The sequence below is a fragment of the Odontesthes bonariensis genome, chromosome 14 (genome assembly GCF_027942865.1).
Source record: "Odontesthes bonariensis isolate fOdoBon6 chromosome 14, fOdoBon6.hap1, whole genome shotgun sequence".
NCBI classification, from domain to species: domain Eukaryota; kingdom Metazoa; phylum Chordata; class Actinopteri; order Atheriniformes; family Atherinopsidae; genus Odontesthes; species Odontesthes bonariensis.
Genome location: NC_134519.1, coordinates 17,971,591 through 17,993,884, shown reverse-complemented (window position 1 = coordinate 17,993,884; position 22,294 = coordinate 17,971,591). Strand labels below are relative to the sequence as shown.

The window sequence follows — 22,294 nt, the reverse complement described above, 5'->3', positions numbered from 1 at the left end:
ACCTCATCTTACTGTGGCACATGTTTTACTAGAATGCTGCAATCACACATAACCCACCCTGAAATATACAAAAGTACATGCAATGAAAGTCTTACTAAACTTATATACAATTCTTGAAGAGTTGACATCTTTGTACTAAACAATTCCTCTTTAAGAACGTTTTTCTTTTTCAGTAATCTGGACAAAGATGAGGTCAATCACGCATGGCTAAATTCTGGAACAACTTAAGCCAGAGCCCCTTTAGCCCTCCAGTCCTGGGCCAAAAGCCCCAGCAACTCTTCTTCGTCCTCCCCCTCTTCTTCAATGCTTTCTTCAATCTCCATTTGTTCATGCTTTCTAGCCAGAGTCTTGCTTTTCACCACATCCCGTTTGTCTCTCAGCAGTTCCACCCTTTTGTAACACTGAATTTGCTCATCAATTTCGTCGATCTGACGTTCAAGGCGCCCTTCTTCGTCGTCCTCCGCGACGATGGCCTCTGACTTTGTGTTCACCTGTCTGATCTCCTTCTGAAACTCTTCCCACTCCTTGTCCATATGATCCTTGGGTGCTTCAACGTTACGCACTTTGGCATCTCTGACTGGATCGTCAAAGAAGCCCTCAGGCAACGCCTCGGCTGAGTTGTCTTTCTTTTCGGTGCTCTTTTCTTGCACATCTGCTTTGGCGATGGATCCTGAGTGGGAGATGGCGGGTGTGGATGGAATAGAGCTGTCAAAGAAGTCAGCTGGCAGTCCTGTACCTTCAACTTTCTGAGTAGTGGGATTAGCCTCACCAGCCTCTTCAGTGCCTCCATCATCCTCGTCATAAACTCCAGCCAACAGACTCAGTCCTGCAGACTTTTTGGTAGAATCACTTTTCTTGTCGCCAGATTTCTCAAAAAAGTCCCCTGGCAGCCCTGAGCCAGACTGGCCTGCACCCGAAGCTGGTTTGGCCTTTTTTACAATAACATTCTCGTTATCCGGAGCTTTCCTCTTCACCGTTTCACTCTGTGGTACCACCGATTGACTCTTTCCTCCCTTCAGCTCAGCAACCTTTTCTTTATGCTGTTTCCCAAGAATATGAGCGGGCCACAGTAGTTCAGACTTCACCTGCACATTGCACAAGACACAACTGAGGTGGCCAAGACTGCTATATTTAGCGAACGGAGACTCAACACGCTTTTTGTCTGCATTTTGCCTTTGTTTCTCCCTCATCAACCGTCGGAGTTCTTCTTGATTTACAACTTTCTTCCCCTTCTTGGAAGTTGCCATTCTCGATAACAACGCAGCTTGCTTGCTTGCTAGCTAGCTAGCTACTTGCGTCCCATAAGTATGACACGATTGTGTTAACTCGCGTTCAAACTGGAGGGTGAGATGAAAACTCTCGCGAGATTTGCAACCCTCTGGTGGCGCTAGCATGAATGTTAGCTCTGCTGGTTTATTGTACAAACCCGTCCGCCCGATTTCTGCCGCAGAGTAAATCGATTCTGTTTTGAAAGGTATTTTTTGAGAGGCGATTGAAGAGACAATGATGTAGTCGTTTGTCACTCGGTCTCATTCTTAGCTTTATGTTCATTTAGTGCGTGAGAGTTCTGTTATGTTTAACATTAATTTCTGTTTTCATCGCCGCACCCACCACATCCATCTAATTTTTATTGGGGGCTAGCAAGCTAAAGCCATTTGGGGGCTAATGTTGTCTTTGAGTCGGGCAGCAGGTGTAACGTTATTTGATTAATAGAAAACAACCAGCTAGGAGAAACAATAGGCGTTGGTTTAGATTTTTAATTTGCGTATTTTGTTCATGCTGACTAGCTCCCGAAATAACGCCACCACCACAGTATTACCAGTTTTGTAGCCTAGTAAGTAAAGTACAGTAGTCATTATGACAGGTGAAAAGATACGCGCCTTGCGGAAGAACCACAACAAAGCAAACAAAAATGAGGAAATAATGGACACGTGCGATGAAACCTCCAACGGGACGATTCCTAACGGTACCAGTAACCATTTCAAGTCAAACAAGGCTTTTCATAAATCAGTCAAAACCTTGGCACTTCAGCAACAACAACAACAACAACAACAACAGCTCAATGAAAACAACATCAACGGCAACACATCAGTTGTCAGTGATGACAACAAGAACCCAATAATCTTGACAAGTGAGGACTTGGAGTTTCCTGTTCACGAATGCGTGTTCAAAGGAGACGTACGTCGGCTCTCTTCTCTCATCAGGACCCATAGCATCTCTCAGAAAGATGTCCATGGTAAGCTTCTTGCTATTACCTGAGTGTATATGAGGGACCCGTTCTTCAGTTGTTTCTGAATGCATTTTTTTTAAAGTATCAGCAATGTTTGCATTCAGTTGTACTGCGGACAAGGGCTAATTTTTTAACTTTTTTTTTTTTTTTTTTTTATCTCTGCAGGAAACACACCTCTCCACCTGGCTGTGATGCTGGGCCACAAAGGTAGAGCTGAATTTCATTAGAATGAAATGAATGCAATTAGTTTTTTAACCCTAACAATGACATGCACAAAATGAACCAGAATAATCAAAAGTCAGTATCTTCCAGAGCACATGTAATTGGGCTAAAAGTTTTCTGTCCCATGGACGTGCTGCTCTCATTAATGTGGCTTTATTGAATCAACTTTTTGATTTCTCATGAAATGCCCCTTTTAGGGGGGGAGGATTTTGAGGCAATTCCGCGATTCGTAATTTTCTTTATATTCCTGCTGTTCTCACCATGTCTTATCTGACCTTTGCAGACTGGGCATTAAATAATCCTCATACTACACAGTAATTAAACTGAGATGAAGCCACGCGGATCACTCACAAAAAAAAGCCATTTCATGAGCACAAAGGCAACTGTAAATTTAGTCGGATAGAAGCAAAATCATGATTTTGCTTCAAAGGGCTTTTATAATTTGTACACAATAAAAGCTGTCCACCTTCAAAACTCAAGAAATTCTTAAGACTGGAAAAATGGAGAAACGAGGAATCGGATGGGAATCTGAATTATTTTGGTCAAGAAATGGATCACAATTTGCCAACGGAATTACTTGCTGAGTTTTGTCTCATTATGGATTTCTTTATTATGAAAAGATATGTTTTAAATTGTGTCTTTCCTTGAATTTTAATTCAAATTAAACAAAAGAACATATATAACATTCCACAGCTGTTCACGTTGACCTTGTGAGCAGTTTAAATGCACAGCGCTAGCACGAGTGCTAGCTTTATCAGTGTAGGAAGTTTAGTATCCTGCTAAACTATGGACCTGGAAGACCTGAAAGTGGTGGCTGCAAACTTTACATACATTGTTGGGCAATATTTTCAATATCCCAGTCATGAGAGACGCCATCTTGTTTGTGGCCAAAACTGGAAACTTTGGTCAGCCAGTGTCCTGTACTAGCAGCTGTGGCTTTTAGATGTGACAGTGTTCCATATTGGTGGCACCTACACACTGACTTTTAGCACTCGGTTGATCTGATTGTTTGAAGGTTGCTTGGAACATGTCTCTGTCACGGGGCTCATGGCAACAAACCATCCGGCATGTCTGTTTAACAGTTGATAGAATAGATATTGATGTAGAGCGCATTGCATTTGACACTGATGTGTGTTTTCTCTTTCAGAGTGTGCTCTCCTGCTCCTGGCTCATAATGCACCTGTAAAGATAAAGAATGCACAGGGATGGAGTCCTCTTGCAGAAGCCATCAGCTACGGTGACAGGCAGATGAGTAAGTTATGCCAATGCCGCTCTTCTGAGTTTTTCATGTTTCAATGTGTTTATTGTAATCTCAGTGGCATACCTGCAATCATGTAGTCTCTCTGTTGTCACGTTCGGAATGGATGCCGCCTGTCTGAGGGTGGATGGCTTTCGCCATTTGTGATTTTTGTCATTCTGACAACTGGAATGGCTTTCTGTTTGAATTCTCATTTTGCAGCCGTACTGTTAGGTGTCAGCTTTGATGGCTGTCGTGTGTTCAGAAAGAAAATCATTTGGTTGAACGACTCTGCTTTTGAGGGGGTTTCCATCTGAATGATCCAACATTATTTCCTGCTAAAATAGTTATTTTATATTATTCTTTACCATGTCGAGTCTTCTCTTTGTAGAAACATTGTCATTTTACACATAAAACTCGGCAACTTTATGTTTTTTCATCGCGTATGTTTTTTTTTTTTTTAAAGTTTCAAATCAAAGGGTCTTAATACAGTTGGAGGTCACGGTATAAGTATGTCGAAATACCTATTTATGAAACATCGAAGCATGGCAGCTGCTATCTGGTCAGCCCAGTTCAAAAGCTAAAGGTAGGGATTAGCTCAGAGCATCCAGATGGGCTGGAAAGCTGCCTGTGCCACAGCTTATAATATTAGGAAGCCCTGAGCTTACAGCCCTGTGCTATGATGCTTTTACATTTTTACATCCAGTGAAACAAGTTATTTGACATGTCGAAGGTGCCAACTGATTGAGGTCCTCACTATAGGTTTGGTGTCAATTCTCTATGTTTAACTGAAGATACATTGTCGTTAAGGGACCGAATCCTTGATAATCTGTTTTTCTCGCTGTGCTAAACTGATGCTTTTAGATGGTGGCTTTTGGCTGTACAGATGATATAACTGTGAAACATCAGCATCTTTCCCTTTCATTGCCTGCAGTGGAAGCTATGAGGCCTGGCAGTATGAGCAAAAAAAAAAACCCAAACCGTGTTAGTATGCAACTCAGCTATCTTTGCCTGTCATGGCAGACTGACTGTGGACAGGGACTGGGACCTGGCGCTTTACTTTGAGAAGGTCACATCTCTCACATGGGACCGCGGGGGGGCAAGGAGGGGACTGGGTATGTTCACATCATCAGCAAGGACATGGAAAGTCATGCTCTAGTGACACAGCAGGATATTTAGCTTTAGATTTCTGCTTGAATAGCATGCGGCACACAGCTAGCAGCACATAGCGAGAATGAGAAATAGTTGATATGGTTTGCCTTATCTAGAGTGTGTGTGTTATAACTTTTCACAAAACCCTGCAGTCTTGTCATCAGTTATCAACTTTTGCCTTTACTCCTGTGTACGTTGCATCAGCAGCCTGCTCTCTTGTGCTCTCTCGCTTATCGCACTGTTACTATTATACACTAGATCCATCCAAAACTGTCAGGACGAGATGGTGACCAATGAGGAATTTTGAAGCAACAATGAAATGATGATAGGCACTTAATGATCACTTTGAGATGCACCTTTTCAGTCGAATGTAATCATTTACAAATGCCCATACTTTTATGCTGCGTATAATGTTCAGTTTTTGTTGTAAACACTGAAATAGAGGTGTCAGTTTGGTTAGATTCACTTTAACTTGGACCACAGGGACAAACACATAACTGGGTTTACATCTTTTTTTGCAATAAATATAGAATCTAATGAACTCTATGAGAGTAACATGTATGGCAGAACTTATGACTTAAGTATTGATTTATGATTTTATTTTATTTGTTTCTCATGTATTTTAATGCTTCTTGCACTCCCTGCTGTAATGCTTTTATTTTATGTAAAGCACTTTGAATTGTTTGTACATGAAATGTGCTATATAAATAAATTTTATTTGATTTGATTATGTTAGATTTGACAGATTTACCTAAAACAGTTGCCACTGAGTAATAGTCGATAGGAAGGCTATCTCAAACATATTTGTAGCTGTACATAGTTTTGTTCTAATTTGGGAAGCAAGCTGAATACATTTGTTGAGGCCTGCAGAGAATAAGTGGAAATTTGAACACATACCTTACAACAGTGGATGTACTCAGCAAGTTCCCTATGCTAATGTATGTTTCTGTGCTGATTAATTCCTGTTCTCTTTCCCCAGTCACAGCAATACTGCGGAAGTTAAAGCAGCAGTCAAGGGAGAGTGTAGAGGATAAGAGGCCAAAATTACTCAACGCCCTCAGGGAGGTGAGGATCACAGCTAGCCTCACTTATACAGACGTCACTGACACTTCAAGCTCATGTGTGCCACTGCTATGAATTTGCGCCATTGGAATTCATTAAAAATTTCCCCAGGCATCAATTTGCATGACTGACTTCAGCCTATCTCTGAGGTTACACAATAACCAATCAGACGTATTCCTGTAAATCTTAAGAGTCCCACGCTTTTTTTTTTTTTTTTCTTCTGTTGGACATATCAGATGAATCCTTCAGTTAAACATAAATTTGTGTTTTTTATTGATGTATTTATTTTCATTTGCAGCTTGGTGATTTTTACCTGGAGCTGCATTGGGACTTTCAGAGCTGGGGTAAGATTTATCATTATGTATTTACATTATATATTGTTGTTACTTTTTTCCCCAAACATAAATGTGATGTCCACACCCTATTCTAAGACACTGTTAAACGTGTGATAGTTGATGAGACCGGCCCTCTTTTCTTTGGATAATTTGTTAAAATGGCTCAATCTGTGTCTGTTCAGTATTGTTCTTCCACCACAGATTAATTCATTCAGCACCTTTCTGTCATAGTGCCTCTGCTGTCCCGGATGCTGCCATCCGACGCCTGTAAAATCTACAAGCAGGGCATCAACATCAGGTAAGGCGGAGATGTCGGATAAAAGCTGTTTCCGAACCTGCGAGAAAGCGTTAAATGCAGCAAATGGCTAACATTCAGGTCAAGAACTTCTTTTAGATCTGATAAGTAGGACATTACAATCTTCACCCCCCCCCCCCCCCCCCCCCCCCCCAATTCTCTGTCCTCTATCTTGATTTAGACTTGACACTACCCTCATAGACTTCAATGATATGAAGTGTCAGCGTGGCGACCTGAGCTTTATTTTCAACGGCGATGCTGCACCCTCCCAGTCCTTCGTGGTTCTGGACAACGAGGCAAAAGTTTACCAAAGAATACACCACGAGGTAAGTGCGTGGTGAGACCAGATCTGTGTCCGTCCTTCATTGTGTCACCAGCTGCTTGTTATGATATGTGAGGTCTAACTCATTCTTGTCCTCCAAAGGAGTCAGAGATGGAGACCGAAGAGGAAGTGGACATTCTGATGAGCAGTGACGTCTACTCTGCCACTCTGTCAACCAAGTCCATCTCCTTCTCTCGCAGTCAGATTGGCTGGCTCTTCAGGGAGGATAAAACAGTAAGGCCTTCGTTGCGGTGAACGTCACAAAAGCTGTTGCGATGGAAAACTATTTCTTTAAGATTGGAAAAAAATAAAAGCATTGAAAATTTAAGCTGGAAGCCATGGTGATGTGATGTAAAGTAGTGACCATCAGCCACAGTGGCTGTTTAAAATGTGCAGTTCACTGGAGAGCTCATAGATATTTTGAGCCATGAATCCTGGAAAATGTCTAAATGTCTGTAAAGTACCAGCTTGTATTGGTACACATACTCACTGCAAACCTTGTCTTGGATTGCATGGTCTCATTGAGTCTTATTCCACAATTATCATTAAAATGACATCACCTCTTTTTGAAGCAGGGTTTTGTGAAGAACTTTATCTTACTTAGACTTACATAGACTTTTGCATCAGACTGTTGTTTACTTTGTCCATATTTCCTTAACTGAAAAACGTCCGTATTGCTATGAATCAATGCATGTGCAGTGGGCGGTCAACGTACCCAGCCACTCGTCAGCTGGGACTCAAAAGTCTGATCACACAATGCCAACCATGAGACAGCAAATATGAATGAAAAACATAAACACTGCCCATGTTTTACGTCTTTGCAAAAGTAATGCCCAGCAGGGATCTGTCCGACTCCGATGGACTGGATTTGACTGATCAGCAGCACGATGATCCGTTCGGAAGTGAAATACTTTTCACCAACTACTGACATACTCCTGTGTTAATCCATATGCATGGAAGGTGGTCCATGCTGCCTCTAGGTTGAGAACCACAGCAAATTTGATTTTTTGTAGTGTTTTTTCCCTGATTCATTTGATTCTTTTTAGTAGCCATATGAGGTCAAAGGTTTACAATGAAAAGTAATGTAATTTGTCTCATTGTCTCTCGGGCCTGTTTTGAGTCTTGGTTTTAAAGCTTTAGTTTTGCTGTGCGACGAGTTGGTACACTTCCACCCTCGAGCTGTGTCTTGTCTTGACATTTAAGGAGGTCTGTAGCATGCATGGAAAGCAATGTGGTAACTTATGACCTTCCAACATCTGCTTGCTGTCTTTATAGGAGAGGGTTGGAAACTTCCTGGCAGACTTCTATGCAGTGAACGGCCTGGTGCTAGAGTCGAGGAAGCGGCGGGAGCACTTAAGTGAGGAGGACATCTTGAGGAACAAAGCCATCATGGAGAGCCTGAGTAAAGGAGGCAGCATCAGTGAGCAGAATTTTGAGGTAACAAAAATAAGTACTTCAGTGTTGTGGTTTCATTTACAGGCAGTTGATAGTAGTAGCATTTTACCGTGTTGGTTCTGCCACCGACTGATGTTCTCTTGTCCCCCAGCCTGTGAGGAGGCAGTCCCTCACGGCTCCAGTCGCCAACACCATTTCTTGGGAAGAGTACATAACTGCAGAGCAGGGAAAGTAAGCATCTTAGACTTTCTACAGTTTCGTCTGTCTTTGCTGTAATTGTCCAATTTATTCAGGGCAGCTACAAGGAAACCTGTGTAGCTGCTGAGTGTTAAACATCTCTGTGCCTTTGCCTGTGTTTCTTCCCGCCTTCAGGCCTCCTCATCTCGGCCGAGAGCTTGTGTGTAAGGAAAGTAGGAAGAACTTCAAAGCTACTGTAGCCATGAGCCAGGATTTCCCTCTGGGCATTGAGTCGTAAGTACATCCCCGACCGCCTTAGATCTCTTTTTAAAGCTTTCTGTGCAGGTTGATCTTGGGTGAATACACTTGGGATTTTAGACAAAGGAGTAGAGATTAAATAATTCAGATGATGTACAGGCCTGATACATGAAAAGGCTTCACACGGATGAAGATTATATTTAAAAAAAAAAAAAAAGAGGACAAATGTACGTTGATTTAGCTCAGCCGCTTTTTCCAAAAAACAGAATCGTTCTTTTTTTTTTCCTCATTCTCTAAACGGCACTTCAGATGCAGTTTTTGGCCTTTACTCGGTTGCACTAGCCCTACAGAGGTGTGTCGGCACCATAACAGAGTTTGCCTTCAAACAGCATTCTGGTGATGTGGACTCAGCGAGTGGCGGCATCGCTGGGCAGTGCGGGGGGGTTCCTCCTTGCTGGCTGTCCATTACACACACGAGCATATATCTGTGTAACTGTTCCTGACCGACCTCAAACAAATATTTGGCGTTTTCCCATTGCCTGAGCTACAGTATTAATTGACTTGGAAACAATAAATAATATTGATAGTAAGTTATTTTCGCCATTAACGTTTTTTTTTTTGCTTAAAAAATGAGAATACCTTTGACTGACCAGACTTGAGAGCTTTTTTTTCCCAGTAATATTTGTATATTTTTCTGGTTTAACGTACCAGAAACGGAAAAAAATGCAGTTTTTATTTTTTTTATGCACAAATTGATTTTATTTTCAGCGAAAAATGATGCTCAATAGATGAATGAGATCAGAGAAAATGCACTGCAGAAGATATACGCAAGTTAAAATAGGTAAATGATGATGTAAGATTCCGGCAGGATATGTTGCGTAACTGAATTGCTTCATGCCCTCTAGTGAGTGAACCTTAATGGAGACAACATTAAAACCCCGTTATTTATCACAGCTAATGGCTTTTCAATGTGATTTTCTCCTTCGCATTTTCTGCTTTGCATTGTTTAAAGTGCGTTTGCTGCTCTGATGATGTTCTCTTTAATGTCATAATCACAAAGACCAAACCACAAAAAAAAATCACCAGCGCTGCAGTTTGAGAGAAATGATTGTGTTTTATCGCAGATTAGGTTTTTCTCAAGCCCGGTTGGTCTTCGCCCCTCTAATTTGCACTCCCGGCTATTTACGGAGACTTTGTTTTTACCAGAGAGTTATCGAGTCATTTTTTTTGAGCGCGTCTGCTGTATTGGGACACTACTGTTTGCCTCTGCCTTAAAGATTAAGATATGTTTGAGTTGTTGTACCAAGATCGCAATGATTAGTGCACGTTTTCAGTTAAGTGGTTTATCTGTTTCCACGACGGCCAGAACGCTGATTAGATCAAATCAAAAACTGTTGCACTGGATGATAAATGTGCATCCTGGCCTGTGAAGGCATTGCTAATCCAACATAAGTCAACAGTTAATATTAAGTTTAATTGTAATTGTTAAGCATCCCTGCTCTTCATACTGCCACCCCTTACATGTGTTCAATTTATTGCGACGTATCAAAATGTTTTTTAAAAGTTTATCTGAAACAGTCTCACTCTGACAATTCAAAGTGACATCCCTTCAAACATCGCTCAGAGTTAAAGCTAGAAGCAACAAAATTATGTTTTTTTTTCCCCCTCACACCTCCATCTGGGTAACATATCGCACATGTGCAAACAGGTCATTCACTGGTGCTGCTTCCCGCTATCACTGACTGAACAGATTAGAGGCATTAAAGAAGCTTTCACAGGGCAGAACCGCTACTGTAATAGTAAGTCGGCACAATTGTCGTTTGCTTTGGGAAACGCGTCGATAAAGGCAGGTCCTTTCATCCAGAGACAGGCTGGCAAAGTAGAGCGTGAAGGTCACTGCTGTGGAACTTACTGAGGCCACGCATACCGGATGAAATGCATTTCCACTTTTTCAAAAAGAACTAATCTCAAGGAGTTTCATGTTCAGGTCCAGTTCTAGAAATGTTCTCTCTCTTCTAATTGTTTTCATCTCTAAAGAGTCAGGGGAAGCGTCCTCTATGCGCAACTTTGAAATCACATGAAAAAGAAGTCCGTATGTACTGGAGGAGTGATTGAAGTTGCTGTAGCTTTTATATACCATCTGACTTCTGTCTGAAGGCACATCCTGAAAAAGTCTTGTGAGAATTGATTAAATTTGGGGAGATCCAACGGCACATAATGGCCCTGAATGACGACCCAGTTTGATTCGCTTCTGGATGCATCATTTGCTGCATGTCAATTAATCCTAATTAAATATTTTATTTGGATTGATAAAGTATTATTCAACTCAGTTTACTGTTGTCAGCGAGATTCTTTATTCACTTGTTATTTCAAATGACACGTTTTGTCCTCTGTGAGGTTTTGTAAGTAGAGTGCAAGAGAAAAAAAAGGCTCACTTTACTCTGCCTCCAGGTTACTAAATGTGTTGGAAGTCATCGCCCCGTTCAAGCACTTCAACAAACTCAGGGAGTTTGTTCAGATGAAACTTCCCCCTGGGTTTCCAGTCAAACTCGGTACGTATCGACCTACCACTGCATTCCTGCGAGTGTGTCAGCTTCAAGAGGAAGATGGGGCGGAAATGACATTGTCTTGTTTTGTTTTACTGCCCCACAGACATCCCCGTCTTCCCCACGATCACAGCGACTGTCACCTTTCAGGAGTTTCGCTACGACGAATTTGAGGAGTCTATTTTCTTCATCCCTGCTGAATACAAGGAAGATCCCAGTCGCTTCCCAGACCTCTGATCCGTAAACACAAAACCGCAAGCAAGATTGGCAGGGTGGAGGCAAGACTGAAGACTCCTTTATTGTCTTATTCTGTATGTGTGTGTGTGTGTGTATAACTGTTAAGAAGGGAGAGAATAGCCAGGGGAGGGGTGCTGGTCTTACTGATCAGTTACTGTTAATTGTGCTTGTTTCCAAAGCAAATCAATGCAAGGAGATATTAAAGAGCGCCATCTGACATATAGATGAGTATTGGCATTGTTTTGATGAGAGGAGGGGTGGCTTTCATTGTACTCACTGTTCACAAATGGCGCAAGTAAAGCTGCTGCTCTATGCTGCTGTCCACTACTGTGTAAGCTGTCAGATGACACCATTTTAATATTTTCACATGTAAATAATTCATTGCTCATCTTCAATTAACAACAAAAAAGAATTACAAATATAACTATATCCTCCAACTGACCTTACCATTAATTTATATATTACCTACTATATATATATATATAGATCAGGAGTAACACTGTGTAGCAATACATTTCAAGTACGTACGAATGTTTTTAACCCACTGGGATAAGGTTTAACATAAAAAAAAGACATAAGCAGTTCAGTATTGAAGCCTTTTCCCTGTACAGGACGCAGTCTCCTGTGTTTTCAGGTTAGCTCATCTTACCTCTCAGCTGTCTCTATGTTATGTTGTGATAGTATGAATTCTGTGCTCTGTGCGAGTGAATAATTGTACTGTGTTGAGGATTGTTCTATGTAGGTTTGTGTGTGGGAGAACCCAGAAGGGATATCAGGTAAACTCTTATTGGTTTAACACTGCACTGATGTTTAAGGCATGCTATGGCTGCGTTGGCCCCCTGGATCACACGAATCTTTAAGCTGTGCTCTATAAACTTTTTTTTTTTCTTACCTGCAGACGTGCCGCTTTTTAGATTAAGGGAAATAACTGAAACACTAACACTTTGAAAAAAACTTTTAGTGCTCAAGAATGATCTGATTGGTAGTCTGCATATGACTTTTATTCTGAAAAAAAAAAAAATATATATATATATATATGAAACAAATGAGAAAAATTGAACTGAAGTTGATTGAGCTGGATGTTCTTAAGTGTCCAGACAGAAAATAATCTTCTCCATTGAGTTTTTGCTGGCTTCAGCTAATATGTACTGCAACCATACCTACTTCACATCCCTTTAAATAAAGCACCAGCATCATGTTTCAATGACCTTGTGTCTGCATCATCATGTTAATCCTCTTGTTTAAGGCAAACTTTTTCCGTCTTATTTTTCCTTTGAAAATATGAATAAAATTCACCATCATTCTCACTGTACATTTTGATTCAATGAGATGGAAAAAGCAGTTTCTCCTCCAGATCTTAGAGGCTTTTTTTTTCTTCTTGAATCACCTTTCCCAGTTTGAGGTAAAGTCACAAATAAGAAACTCTCAGCTCTTCAAACAGATTTTATTATATAAAAGAAATCCTTGATAAAACACTTCCAGATCAGAAGCAAGATGTAACTGTTTTGTGAATGAGGAGAAAGAGGCCTGAGTGTTACACCACAACACTAAACAAAAATTAAAAGATACAATACGTGAAGTGACAGTCTGACTACCAGCCTAACGGAAGCAAAGCAACTCTACTTCCAGGTTTAACCAACTGCATCTGTGATGACGAAGAGCAGCTAAATAAAAAGAAACCAAAAAAAAAAAAAAAAAGCCATTGGGCAAACAACTCTACACTGTACATTTTCAAAAGAGCAGACTTGTCTTCTGTACGAATAACCGATACATGTCAAACACTTCACATTTTAAATTTACCCCAGTGGGAAAAACTTTGTAGCATGTTTACAACCGAAATGGAGGGATAATGTGGGACAAAGCAGGGCGGATCACTCAGTCGCTGACATCCATGTCCTCTTCGTGACGATCCTCGGCACCGTTAACTTTGGCCTGCTTCGCGAGCCGCGCTGTGCCGTTACCCTCCACAGACTGAGGAGACAAAGCAGAGTCGTCTGAATCCTTTCTGGCTCTCTCCTTCTCGCTATCATATCCTTGTTCTTCTTCATCGTAATCTCTGGTGATCTGTAAAAGGAAACCAATGGGTCATGTGACATCTTTAGGCACACGGTCTGGCTAACGTCAGAACAGTGATGCCCCTGCTGTCTGAGAAATTAATACAACAAACCAACCTTAACATCTCCTTTCTCTCCGTCTGATTTCCTTTCACGCTCCCGTTCTTTGTCTTTACTTTTCTTCTTCTTGCTGGTGGAGCGCTCTCGCTCATCACGGATGCGCTCTTTATCACTTTTGCGGTCTCTCTCTCTTTCTTTATCCTTCTTCTTTTCCTTCTTATGTCTGCACAGGACAGATAAGAAAACATAAAAATACAGATTTACCTTTCGAAAAGTTCTTGAAATTAAAGAAGCACCCACCAAAACGTAACAGGATTAAATGTATGATCGCACCAACCTTCGAGGAGATGGAGAAGGAGAAATTTTCCTTTTGGGAGACTTCTTAGGAGATCGAGTGATGCTGCGACTTTTCCTGCGTCTCCTGTGAAGCAGAACAAGACAAGAAGGCTGAGATGTTACTACTCTCGATTGAGGTGCGTTTAAGCATCATTAATCCCAAAAAGATATAGAAAGGAATCATTCATTTCATCTGAGCTCTACCTGGAGGCCTGAGCTGTACTCACCGGCTTATACTACGTGACCTCCTGGCAGTGCTGTAGCTTTTGGGTGGCGTTTTCGATCTTCTTCTCGCCACTTCTTCTTTCTTTCTCTCTCTAAAATAATAAATAAAATGCAAAGATATCTCACAAGTTCTACAACTGTTAATGCATGCTCAACATAAAGCTTCTGTAGTTAACCCACCTGGATCTGCTTCGAGACCGCCTGCCTCCATCCCTGGAGTGGGTGTGTCTCCTGCGTGGGCTTTTGGAGCGCCTTCTGCTTCTTGAACGAGATCTGCGCCTTGATCGGCTCCTGGTTCGCCTGCGACTAGACATTTGTAGCATAGAAGTTACTTGTCAATACACAAAAAGTCAATCCATCTCAGCTGTTCTGACAACTGTATTACCTGTGTCTTGAACGGGATCTGGATCGTCTTCTTCTGGACCTGGACCGGGACCGAGAGTGCTTCTTTTTGCTATCCTTATCTGTAAAACATCAAAGGCTTTTCAATGTACAGTATTGTGTGCATTGCGATTGTTTTTCTAAACTACAGAGAGATCTAGATGTAAAACGTGGGGAATAAAGTGATTTAATACAGCTGCTTAAACGACACTGCAGCAAGTATAGAAAAAATTATTTCAGCCTTTAAAATCAAAATCAAAATCATAGCTGGGAGGTCATCTGAATTTTTGTGCACTCACGTCCAGGTTCAATAGCTGCAGAGATGAGTGACTGGGCCTCTCTGACTCTCTTCATGGCCTCCTCAATCTCTTTATTAGATGCGTCAGCCTTTAGGCTTGCACTCAGGTTTAATCCAGCAGCCAAGGGATTCAGTCTAAGCAAAGAAAAATGGCAATTAATTAACTCCTTATTACTTTCAACACACAGAACTATTTATTTACCCACTATAACGGCAAAGTGTCTTTGCACAGACTTACTTTGGATCCGTCATCATCTTTAACAGCTGATCAGCAGCCTGTGAAAAGAGAGAAGAAAAGGGATGGTCAGATCAATTAGACTGCATATTCAGCCATTCAGATTTTGAATAATTAAATGTATTCAGCAGTGCTCATAAACAGCTCCCACCTGGGGGTTCATATTGGATCCCGGGAATCCAAATGCTGCCATTGCATCCATGTTTGGACCACCAAAGGGATTCGCTCCAAGCTGGAATGATAATAGACATCTTATTTTGCCAACCTATTCATTAACATTCAAACTAATCAAAACAGCAACTTGTTGCCAATAAGTTCATTACATTTCTCACCTTAAAAAGACACACACGTAACACAAAAAAAATGACAACTGCTGCTATAAACCTTTTAACTCCCAAGGAAACATGGACTTAAATATGAAATCTAGAATTGTATAATTTTTCTAACAACTCCAACCGCTGATGAAATTATGCACGATTATCTTCGACTCCAAAACTGCTACCAGTTGGAATTCAAGGGGATTTTCTTTCCCATATGGGCTTCTATGTAATACTTATGAGCAATCAGTGTCTTACCTGAACTAGACTGCAAAGTGCTATTAGTTTGGAGAACAAACTGTGAGCTGCAGCTAAAAGCTACATATACAGGGTCCAACAGGAGAACAAAAATGTCTCTATAACAACTCAAACCTAAAAAAAAAAATAAAAAAATTCATAGCAATTCAACCAAGAACTACACTGTGGATATTTACACTGTATCACTTATGCATCAAACACTTTCCCCACAGAACACCCGTGTGGCAGCATGGTCTGTGGTATGTTCAATAACAATCAGGTTACAACACTCTTTGACGAGATGGACCGTGTTACGTTACCCACTCCATGGAACTATCTGATGCAGAGGTAACACAATATAAAAAAAAATCCTCATTATCGTGTTCACCTGAACTGTTACAAAAAACATTTAGGTTTCAGTTATTTTTATTTTGTTAAAAATGAGCTTTTAAGGTGGCCCCCTTCTGAGTAGCTTTCAGCTTTACCTCACCCGTCAGCCTTTGATAATCCAGAGGGCACCTTGATCTCCGTCTACTGCAGGTAAAGTCTGACTACTCATAAGGACTTTACACAACCCCACTGCAAAAAAAAAAAAAAAAGCTAAACCTCTCTTTCGGATGTTATCGAGTTGACAACAACATGTGCGCTGCCCTACACTCCCCCGCCTATGTACGCTGACAGCCAGCCATTTTGATAAGGAAAACAAAAATTGTGTTCAAAGTTATTCTATTTTGTATCAGACATCAAAATTTTATAGGTGACATAGATATGCAGATTTTTTATATTTTTTAGAACTCTTAGAATGTCACACACTAGCTGATACGTTATATGTTGTGATGTCAGAGTTGGTAATAAAAATCTTTGTGTTAAATCTTACGCCTGAATTGGGAATGGGATTCGGTGTTGGAAGAAGGCCTCCTCCAGGCAGAATTCCTGCAACAGCATTTGCTGGGGCCAACAGGGACAAAGCTTTAGCCTCATCTGGAATAGATCCTACATGAAAATACAAAACAGGCATTAGAAGGGAATGTCTACACACAAAACAAATACAGACAAGACGTTTTGGAAAAGACAGGGAAAAAAAAAAAAAGTCTTCTCACTGCATTTCTTCAATTTAGGTTAAAAGAAAAAGTGTCACCTTACAGATCAGAGTTCCCTTAACTCAAAATAATCATTGCAGTGACATAAATATTGGTGGAATAAATCACACTACTCCAATTAACACTGCCAAGAATGTATCACCTGAATGTGTTTTTTAAGTCATGAACCAAACGTTAGCAAGCACAGGTGCTTCTCCAGTTGGGTGTGCCCTCAATTTTCATTTAGATGTTTACTGAAACAAGCGACTCACGCTGGCGGCTTCGCTACTAAAAGCACACAGAGAAAAATCGAGATACAAACAACAAAGAGAATTTTAGGGATTTGGCAAGAACACTAAACAAGCTATCAGTGTCTACTTACCAAAAACACATTTCAGAGGATTAAGTGGTTATATGCTAAAAGGTGACAAAATTCAGAGTAGGTAGCGTGCCTGCTGTACAGCAATAGCTTACAATCCTTACCTCACACTGAATCAATTAACCACACCTTAAAAGAGGAAGTTTTGAAGTTTCCTTTCACACTCCAATTTAAAAAAAATATTGGATTAATAAAAAAAACTTTAAATATACTACACCTTTCTAAAATATGGGAAAGTAAGCAGGTTATAATCATCTCACTCTTAATTCATTCCCAATGCAACTTATTCACAAAATGACATGACCTAAGTATGGACACACAACAGTGACAACATTTAAATACAAGAGCACACTGGAGAGAGAAATTGCTGCAGGACACAAAACTGTTGGATGGTATTTTCAGCAGGGCCTGGTATACAGGACTGGCTGAGCCAGGAAAAAGAACTGTAAAACACAACAACAAAAGAAGACCACTGTTAAAGAGAATATTGTACCAACATTGTCACATGTCGGGTGGCTATCTTAGACAGTTTATGACAAGAACGGAGTTTTAAAATCTGGGTATCTACTCCTGTACTTCTCGCACCCCATAGTTGCAAAGTGTTACTCTTCGTTGAGTCCAAGTTTAACGAATACTTTTCAGAAAATTGGACAACCTTTTTTAAGCTAGTCTAAAGAGTAGGCTACCTGAACATTGTGATTTTTGAAGTATTTCTATAAAGCATTTTATCCCCAGAACCAAATACCGTAACCAATTTCAAAGTTACTCTGTTAGGAAATAATGAGACTGGGATGTTATTTTTCACTGTTTTCACTTCATGAAAAGATAAAATAAAACTATTCATCTCTCATTACTCATCTTCACATTGTTAAAATATGAATGAATTTTTATAAGTCTCATTAACCTTCCAAAACAACTTACTAATGCAGTTTTTAGCAAGGTTTACTAAGACAAAAAAAAAGAAGAAACAAAGCATCTGTTAGATAATATTTTCAGTTGCAAAGTCTTACACAGGATTCACAGCAGGATAGTGCCCATGACTTGGACTCAAAACAAATGATAGATTGTATTCAATGCAATGAATAAATAATATATTCTGTCGTTTTCAGTCCTTCTGGCATCGAGGAACTTGTCGACATTTAAAATATGAAGAATAGTCTAATTTAGCTGTAAAGGGACAATCATTTAGCAATAAAATGAATGGCCAAGCAGCACTCCAGTATTTGAAAACACTGCATTGTAAGCACTTTTTCCAAGGACATCCCTCATATCTGACCTTTATAACCTAAACCCAATCTCCTTGACAAGAAAAAAATAATCAAATAGAGGGAAAGAGAAAGACCAGGCAGAGACAGAATAGAGGACAAAGAGAGGGGTGGGGCTTGAATGCTTGCTGGCCTTTGCAAATGTCTACAATTCCCTGTTGGCAGGCAGAGGACCACTTTCAGCCATCAACGAGGGGGCTGCTTTTGCCTTCTTCACTACAAAAATCACACACACACACACACATACACACACACACAAATAACAGAGAGAGGTTTAACAGTGGGTAGTCCAATACGGGGGAGAAAAAAAATGTGCATATGGTAAAGTATTTTTCTACTTTACTTTCAAACTTCGAGGACGTCCACTGCAGGGAATGTTCAACTTCTCGAGTGTGAAATAGAATTTGGTATACTGTTCTTTTTACGTGCAGCGGAAATAGTTTTTATTTGACAAAGGCTTGAAGTAAAATGGAAAAAAAATGAAGATTGTCGGAATTTGACGCTCATACAAATATGAAACATCCTACCACAGTATACCGAAAAAAGTTGATAAAAGAAGTCTGTTTCATAGACTTCTTAAGGTAACCTAAAGGACAGCATAACCAGCATCTTAAAAAGCTTGTAAACAAACCAAGGTGAGCTGACTTGTGCAAGTAAAGAAAATAAAAAAACAGAACAGAAGGATCTTTTACTTGTTCGCACTGTCAAAATTCACAAGTCATGCCATTCTAACAAATGGAAGGACGCTTTCAGAGGCATAATGATGAGACAAACCTTCAGCAAAAGGGACCACAATCAACGCTCTATCCACAAACACAGTGTTGGTCAGATGCTGAGACACTCCCACAGACTCTGGCTCCTGGAACTTCACAAAACACACCCGCGAAGTCACCGGCATAGGAGAATCACTGTTAAAGAATTAAAAAAATGTGACACTGAAAGTTAGAAAACTGCTAATTGAGATAGCCAATCTATGACTTGAAACTGTCCTAGAACCATGCATACTGAAAATGATGTTGACGTATACAGAAAATAAATATGTACTTAGAAATAAGAATGAACTAACTAAAATGATCAACAGTAAAGAAATAATAAATATTAACATTTGTGGGATGAAACAAAATTTTCTACGTCAGTTTGCTTTTACAACACAAAACACTCTCTCTTTTTTTTATATATATATATATATATATATATATATATATATATATGTATATATATATATATATATATATATATATATATATATATATATATATATGTATATATATATATATATATATATATATATAAATGTGTGTGCATTTCATGTGATTGATGCCATAAGGCATAATATTCAAGCAAAAGATTGAACGTTTTCAGATTTTATATCAGTGTGTTTGTTCCCATCTGCCATCAATTTAAAATAATTACGTATATGACTGTTTACGCTTCCTCTCTTGTTGAAATCATAGTAGGGAATAGTCACTGTCTCATTTGAACCTCTTAATACTTATTAAGTATCGGATAGTAATCATTAGCTTTACGTGAAACATAACAAATGTCTATGGTAGTGAAACGTAATATTGGTGTTAGCCAAGCTAGCGTTTGGTACGTAAGATCAGCTAAGGTTTAGCCACCGTTTTTGGTTAGCATGGGCCTACGTTTCCGTGAAACAAATATAGCCTGTTTAAACAAAACACGATATATGTAAATATATATACAGATCACATTACTACTTTTAACGTTAACTTGGTGAATTAGCAATTAGTTGTTCAACTTACTCTGGTGGAAATAACTTTAATTCTTCGATAGTTCCCAGAAAACCAAACAATGTCCTCATCTGTTCCGACGTTGTGCTCGGCGACACGTTGGTCACCTGGACCACCTTCGTCGTGTAACTCATTTTTACGACCAAATTCTTTGAACGCACAATAACAAACTCGATAAACACAGATTTCAAATTACAGTAGCGATTATCCGCTGGTCATTGATTAAATTTGTTTCTATATATTTAACTGGCTAAACGTTAGCTATCGACTAAAACGACAGACGACTGTCGAACCTCGCCGCCATATTGGGAAATTTACGAAGGTAGTGCGCATGCGTAGATCTGAACAGAGTGTGTCTGGAGAGAGAGAGAGAGAGAGAGAGAGAGCGAGGGGGGGGGGGTAATGTCACAGATCAGATTGTTTTTTATTTGTTTGTATTTTTTGTTTGTTTGTTTTTCTTCTATCTATTAAACATTGAACTTGTACATCAGCCCAAGGGAAGACCAGAGCGGTGTAAATTTCTATAAGGCACTGTGGAAGACTACTTTAACGGTGATTTTAACCTGCAATTAATAACCAATAGAGGTCGCCCTCTCGCGTGATGTAAACAAGGACCGAGTAAGCCTCTAAACATCCGTGGTGTTTCTCCGCCGTGTGTATCCCTTTTATCATCACTGTTTGTGCTTCGTGTGTCATTATCTTTCCACAGGCAAATGTATAAATTCATCTCCTAAAGTACTTGTTACTTCCTTGTCTTTTAAATTTTCCCTTTAAATATTTCAATGTAACGTATTCATTTAATTTTACTCAATGACATTCATGTGATTTTTGTAGTTACTTTCCAAATTGGCAAAATACACAAAATAGCAAAAGCTTTATTTGAAAAAAGAGGAACGCCCCATCAGTATTTATGATAGTTTCACCTCAGTGTAATACTTAACCAAAGTAATTAATACATTCAATGTATTAGCAGCAACAACATGGGCAACAATCCATAATAAGTGCTAATAATGCTGACTACACATTAAGCCTTTTTTGTTGTTGTCATAGGGTATTGAAAGTATGGTAACTCTAAATCTACCGAGAGGATGGTGTGATTACAACTTTTTCAGATGTGTATCATCTTGGAAAAGTATTCAGAATCAGAATCAGAAAAAAACTTTATTAATCCCAGATGGGGCAATTAGGATATTAGATTATTCTGTTCTTTCCTAGGAAAATTGAATAAAATCTAATATCCTCATTTTATCTATTTTTTGCTCATCAGCTTCATTTTTAGATTCCATCTTGGCTCAGTCATGTTTTGTTTTGTTCATAAGTTATAATGGGGATGGATCAAACAACTGATATGGACCTAAAAACCTGAGGCAATTATAACATCCGTAAGATGTTGTGACTTCCCTGTCGAATAAGCTTATTTCACCAAGGGGTACTGAATGGCTGACAAAAGCTTGAAACTGCACATTGCATTTTTTTTTCATCAAACTTTAGAGACATTGTTGTCCAGAGTATCTATATTTATGTGCATGTGGGCTATTACATGTAGACCGCGTCACAAAACTGCCTGTGGTGAAACACTCTGCTAATGGTGTTTTTTCCCACCAGAAACAATGCAAAGTCTGTCTTCAGACTAATCCCTACACCTGGATTATAGTGGCACAGAGACAAGTGAGTTCAGGCATTTTGAGTTTAGAACAAAGCATAGCAGGGCATGCTTCATCTAATTAGCATTATATGTAACAGCTACTGTGCTATATCACCTGATTACAGCAGTTAAGGCACACGGTTACCATTGTCTCAGAATAGATTATTATTCCAATATTCTTCTAAAAAGGAAAACTAACATTTCATGCAAAGTGAAATACGGGGTGTTGTCATTAAACACCAAAAGCGCAATTTGGCAAATTCAGTCTCAATGATTCTTTCCTTAAACCACACCTTTAAAGGTCTAAAAGTGTGACATTTTCTTCTTTCAGCTTTAAGAGTTGATCACACTAATGCTAAATTAATCGCTTTCAGTCATGTTCTAAAACGATGTTGTTTTGCAACGTTACATTTTCCATCAGTCCTGAAAATTACTTCTCTGAGTGTGATTCAGCATAGTTAACAGAGAAGCCTCTAGAATTAATAGAATTGAGAAAAAAACGTCACATGCACCATTGCAACATTTTCACCAAGCATTGTTCTCTGCTATACATATTCCTCTCAA

The 22,294-nt window shown here is 39.6% G+C and overlaps 3 protein-coding genes across 6 annotated transcripts; 1 reads left to right on the top strand and 2 right to left on the bottom strand.

The window, feature by feature from the left end:
- Positions 1-8: 8 nt before the first annotated feature.
- On the bottom strand, positions 9-1,333 carry znf830 (zinc finger protein 830). The gene is made up of 2 exons (XM_075483264.1): positions 142-1,333; positions 9-99 (listed from the first exon to the last, which is right to left on the bottom strand). The coding sequence occupies exon 1, from the start codon at positions 1,245-1,247 to the stop codon at positions 225-227; it is 1,023 nt and encodes a 340-aa protein (XP_075339379.1). The 5' UTR covers positions 1,248-1,333; the 3' UTR covers positions 9-99; positions 142-224.
- LOC142398967 (ankyrin repeat domain-containing protein 13C-like) lies at positions 1,259-12,672 on the top strand. Its single transcript, XM_075483256.1, has 13 exons — positions 1,259-2,236; positions 2,396-2,437; positions 3,600-3,704; positions 5,821-5,906; positions 6,202-6,247; positions 6,470-6,536; positions 6,715-6,859; positions 6,958-7,089; positions 8,131-8,292; positions 8,402-8,481; positions 8,623-8,721; positions 11,137-11,237; positions 11,338-12,672. Exons 1-13 carry the CDS (start codon positions 1,858-1,860, stop codon positions 11,466-11,468), a joined length of 1,575 nt encoding a protein of 524 aa, XP_075339371.1. The 5' UTR covers positions 1,259-1,857; the 3' UTR covers positions 11,469-12,672.
- A 224-nt stretch (positions 12,673-12,896) lies between these two features.
- Positions 12,897-20,397, bottom strand: LOC142398968 (uncharacterized). 4 transcript variants are annotated; one of them, XM_075483257.1, is made up of 12 exons: positions 20,098-20,397; positions 19,109-19,242; positions 16,489-16,604; positions 15,209-15,289; positions 15,061-15,098; positions 14,824-14,957; positions 14,529-14,607; positions 14,324-14,449; positions 14,146-14,235; positions 13,920-14,003; positions 13,640-13,805; positions 12,897-13,532 (listed from the first exon to the last, which is right to left on the bottom strand). In XM_075483257.1, the coding sequence occupies exons 1-12, from the start codon at positions 20,217-20,219 to the stop codon at positions 13,344-13,346; spliced, it is 1,359 nt and encodes a 452-aa protein (XP_075339372.1). In that variant the 5' UTR covers positions 20,220-20,397; the 3' UTR covers positions 12,897-13,343. The 4 variants fall into 4 exon arrangements, with proteins under 4 accessions (XP_075339372.1, XP_075339373.1, XP_075339375.1 ...); XM_075483258.1 differs by having other exon boundaries at positions 12,897-13,439; XM_075483260.1 differs by lacking the exon at positions 20,098-20,397 and adding an exon at positions 16,854-16,978 and having other exon boundaries at positions 19,109-19,193.
- Between the last annotated feature and the right edge of the window lie 1,897 nt (positions 20,398-22,294).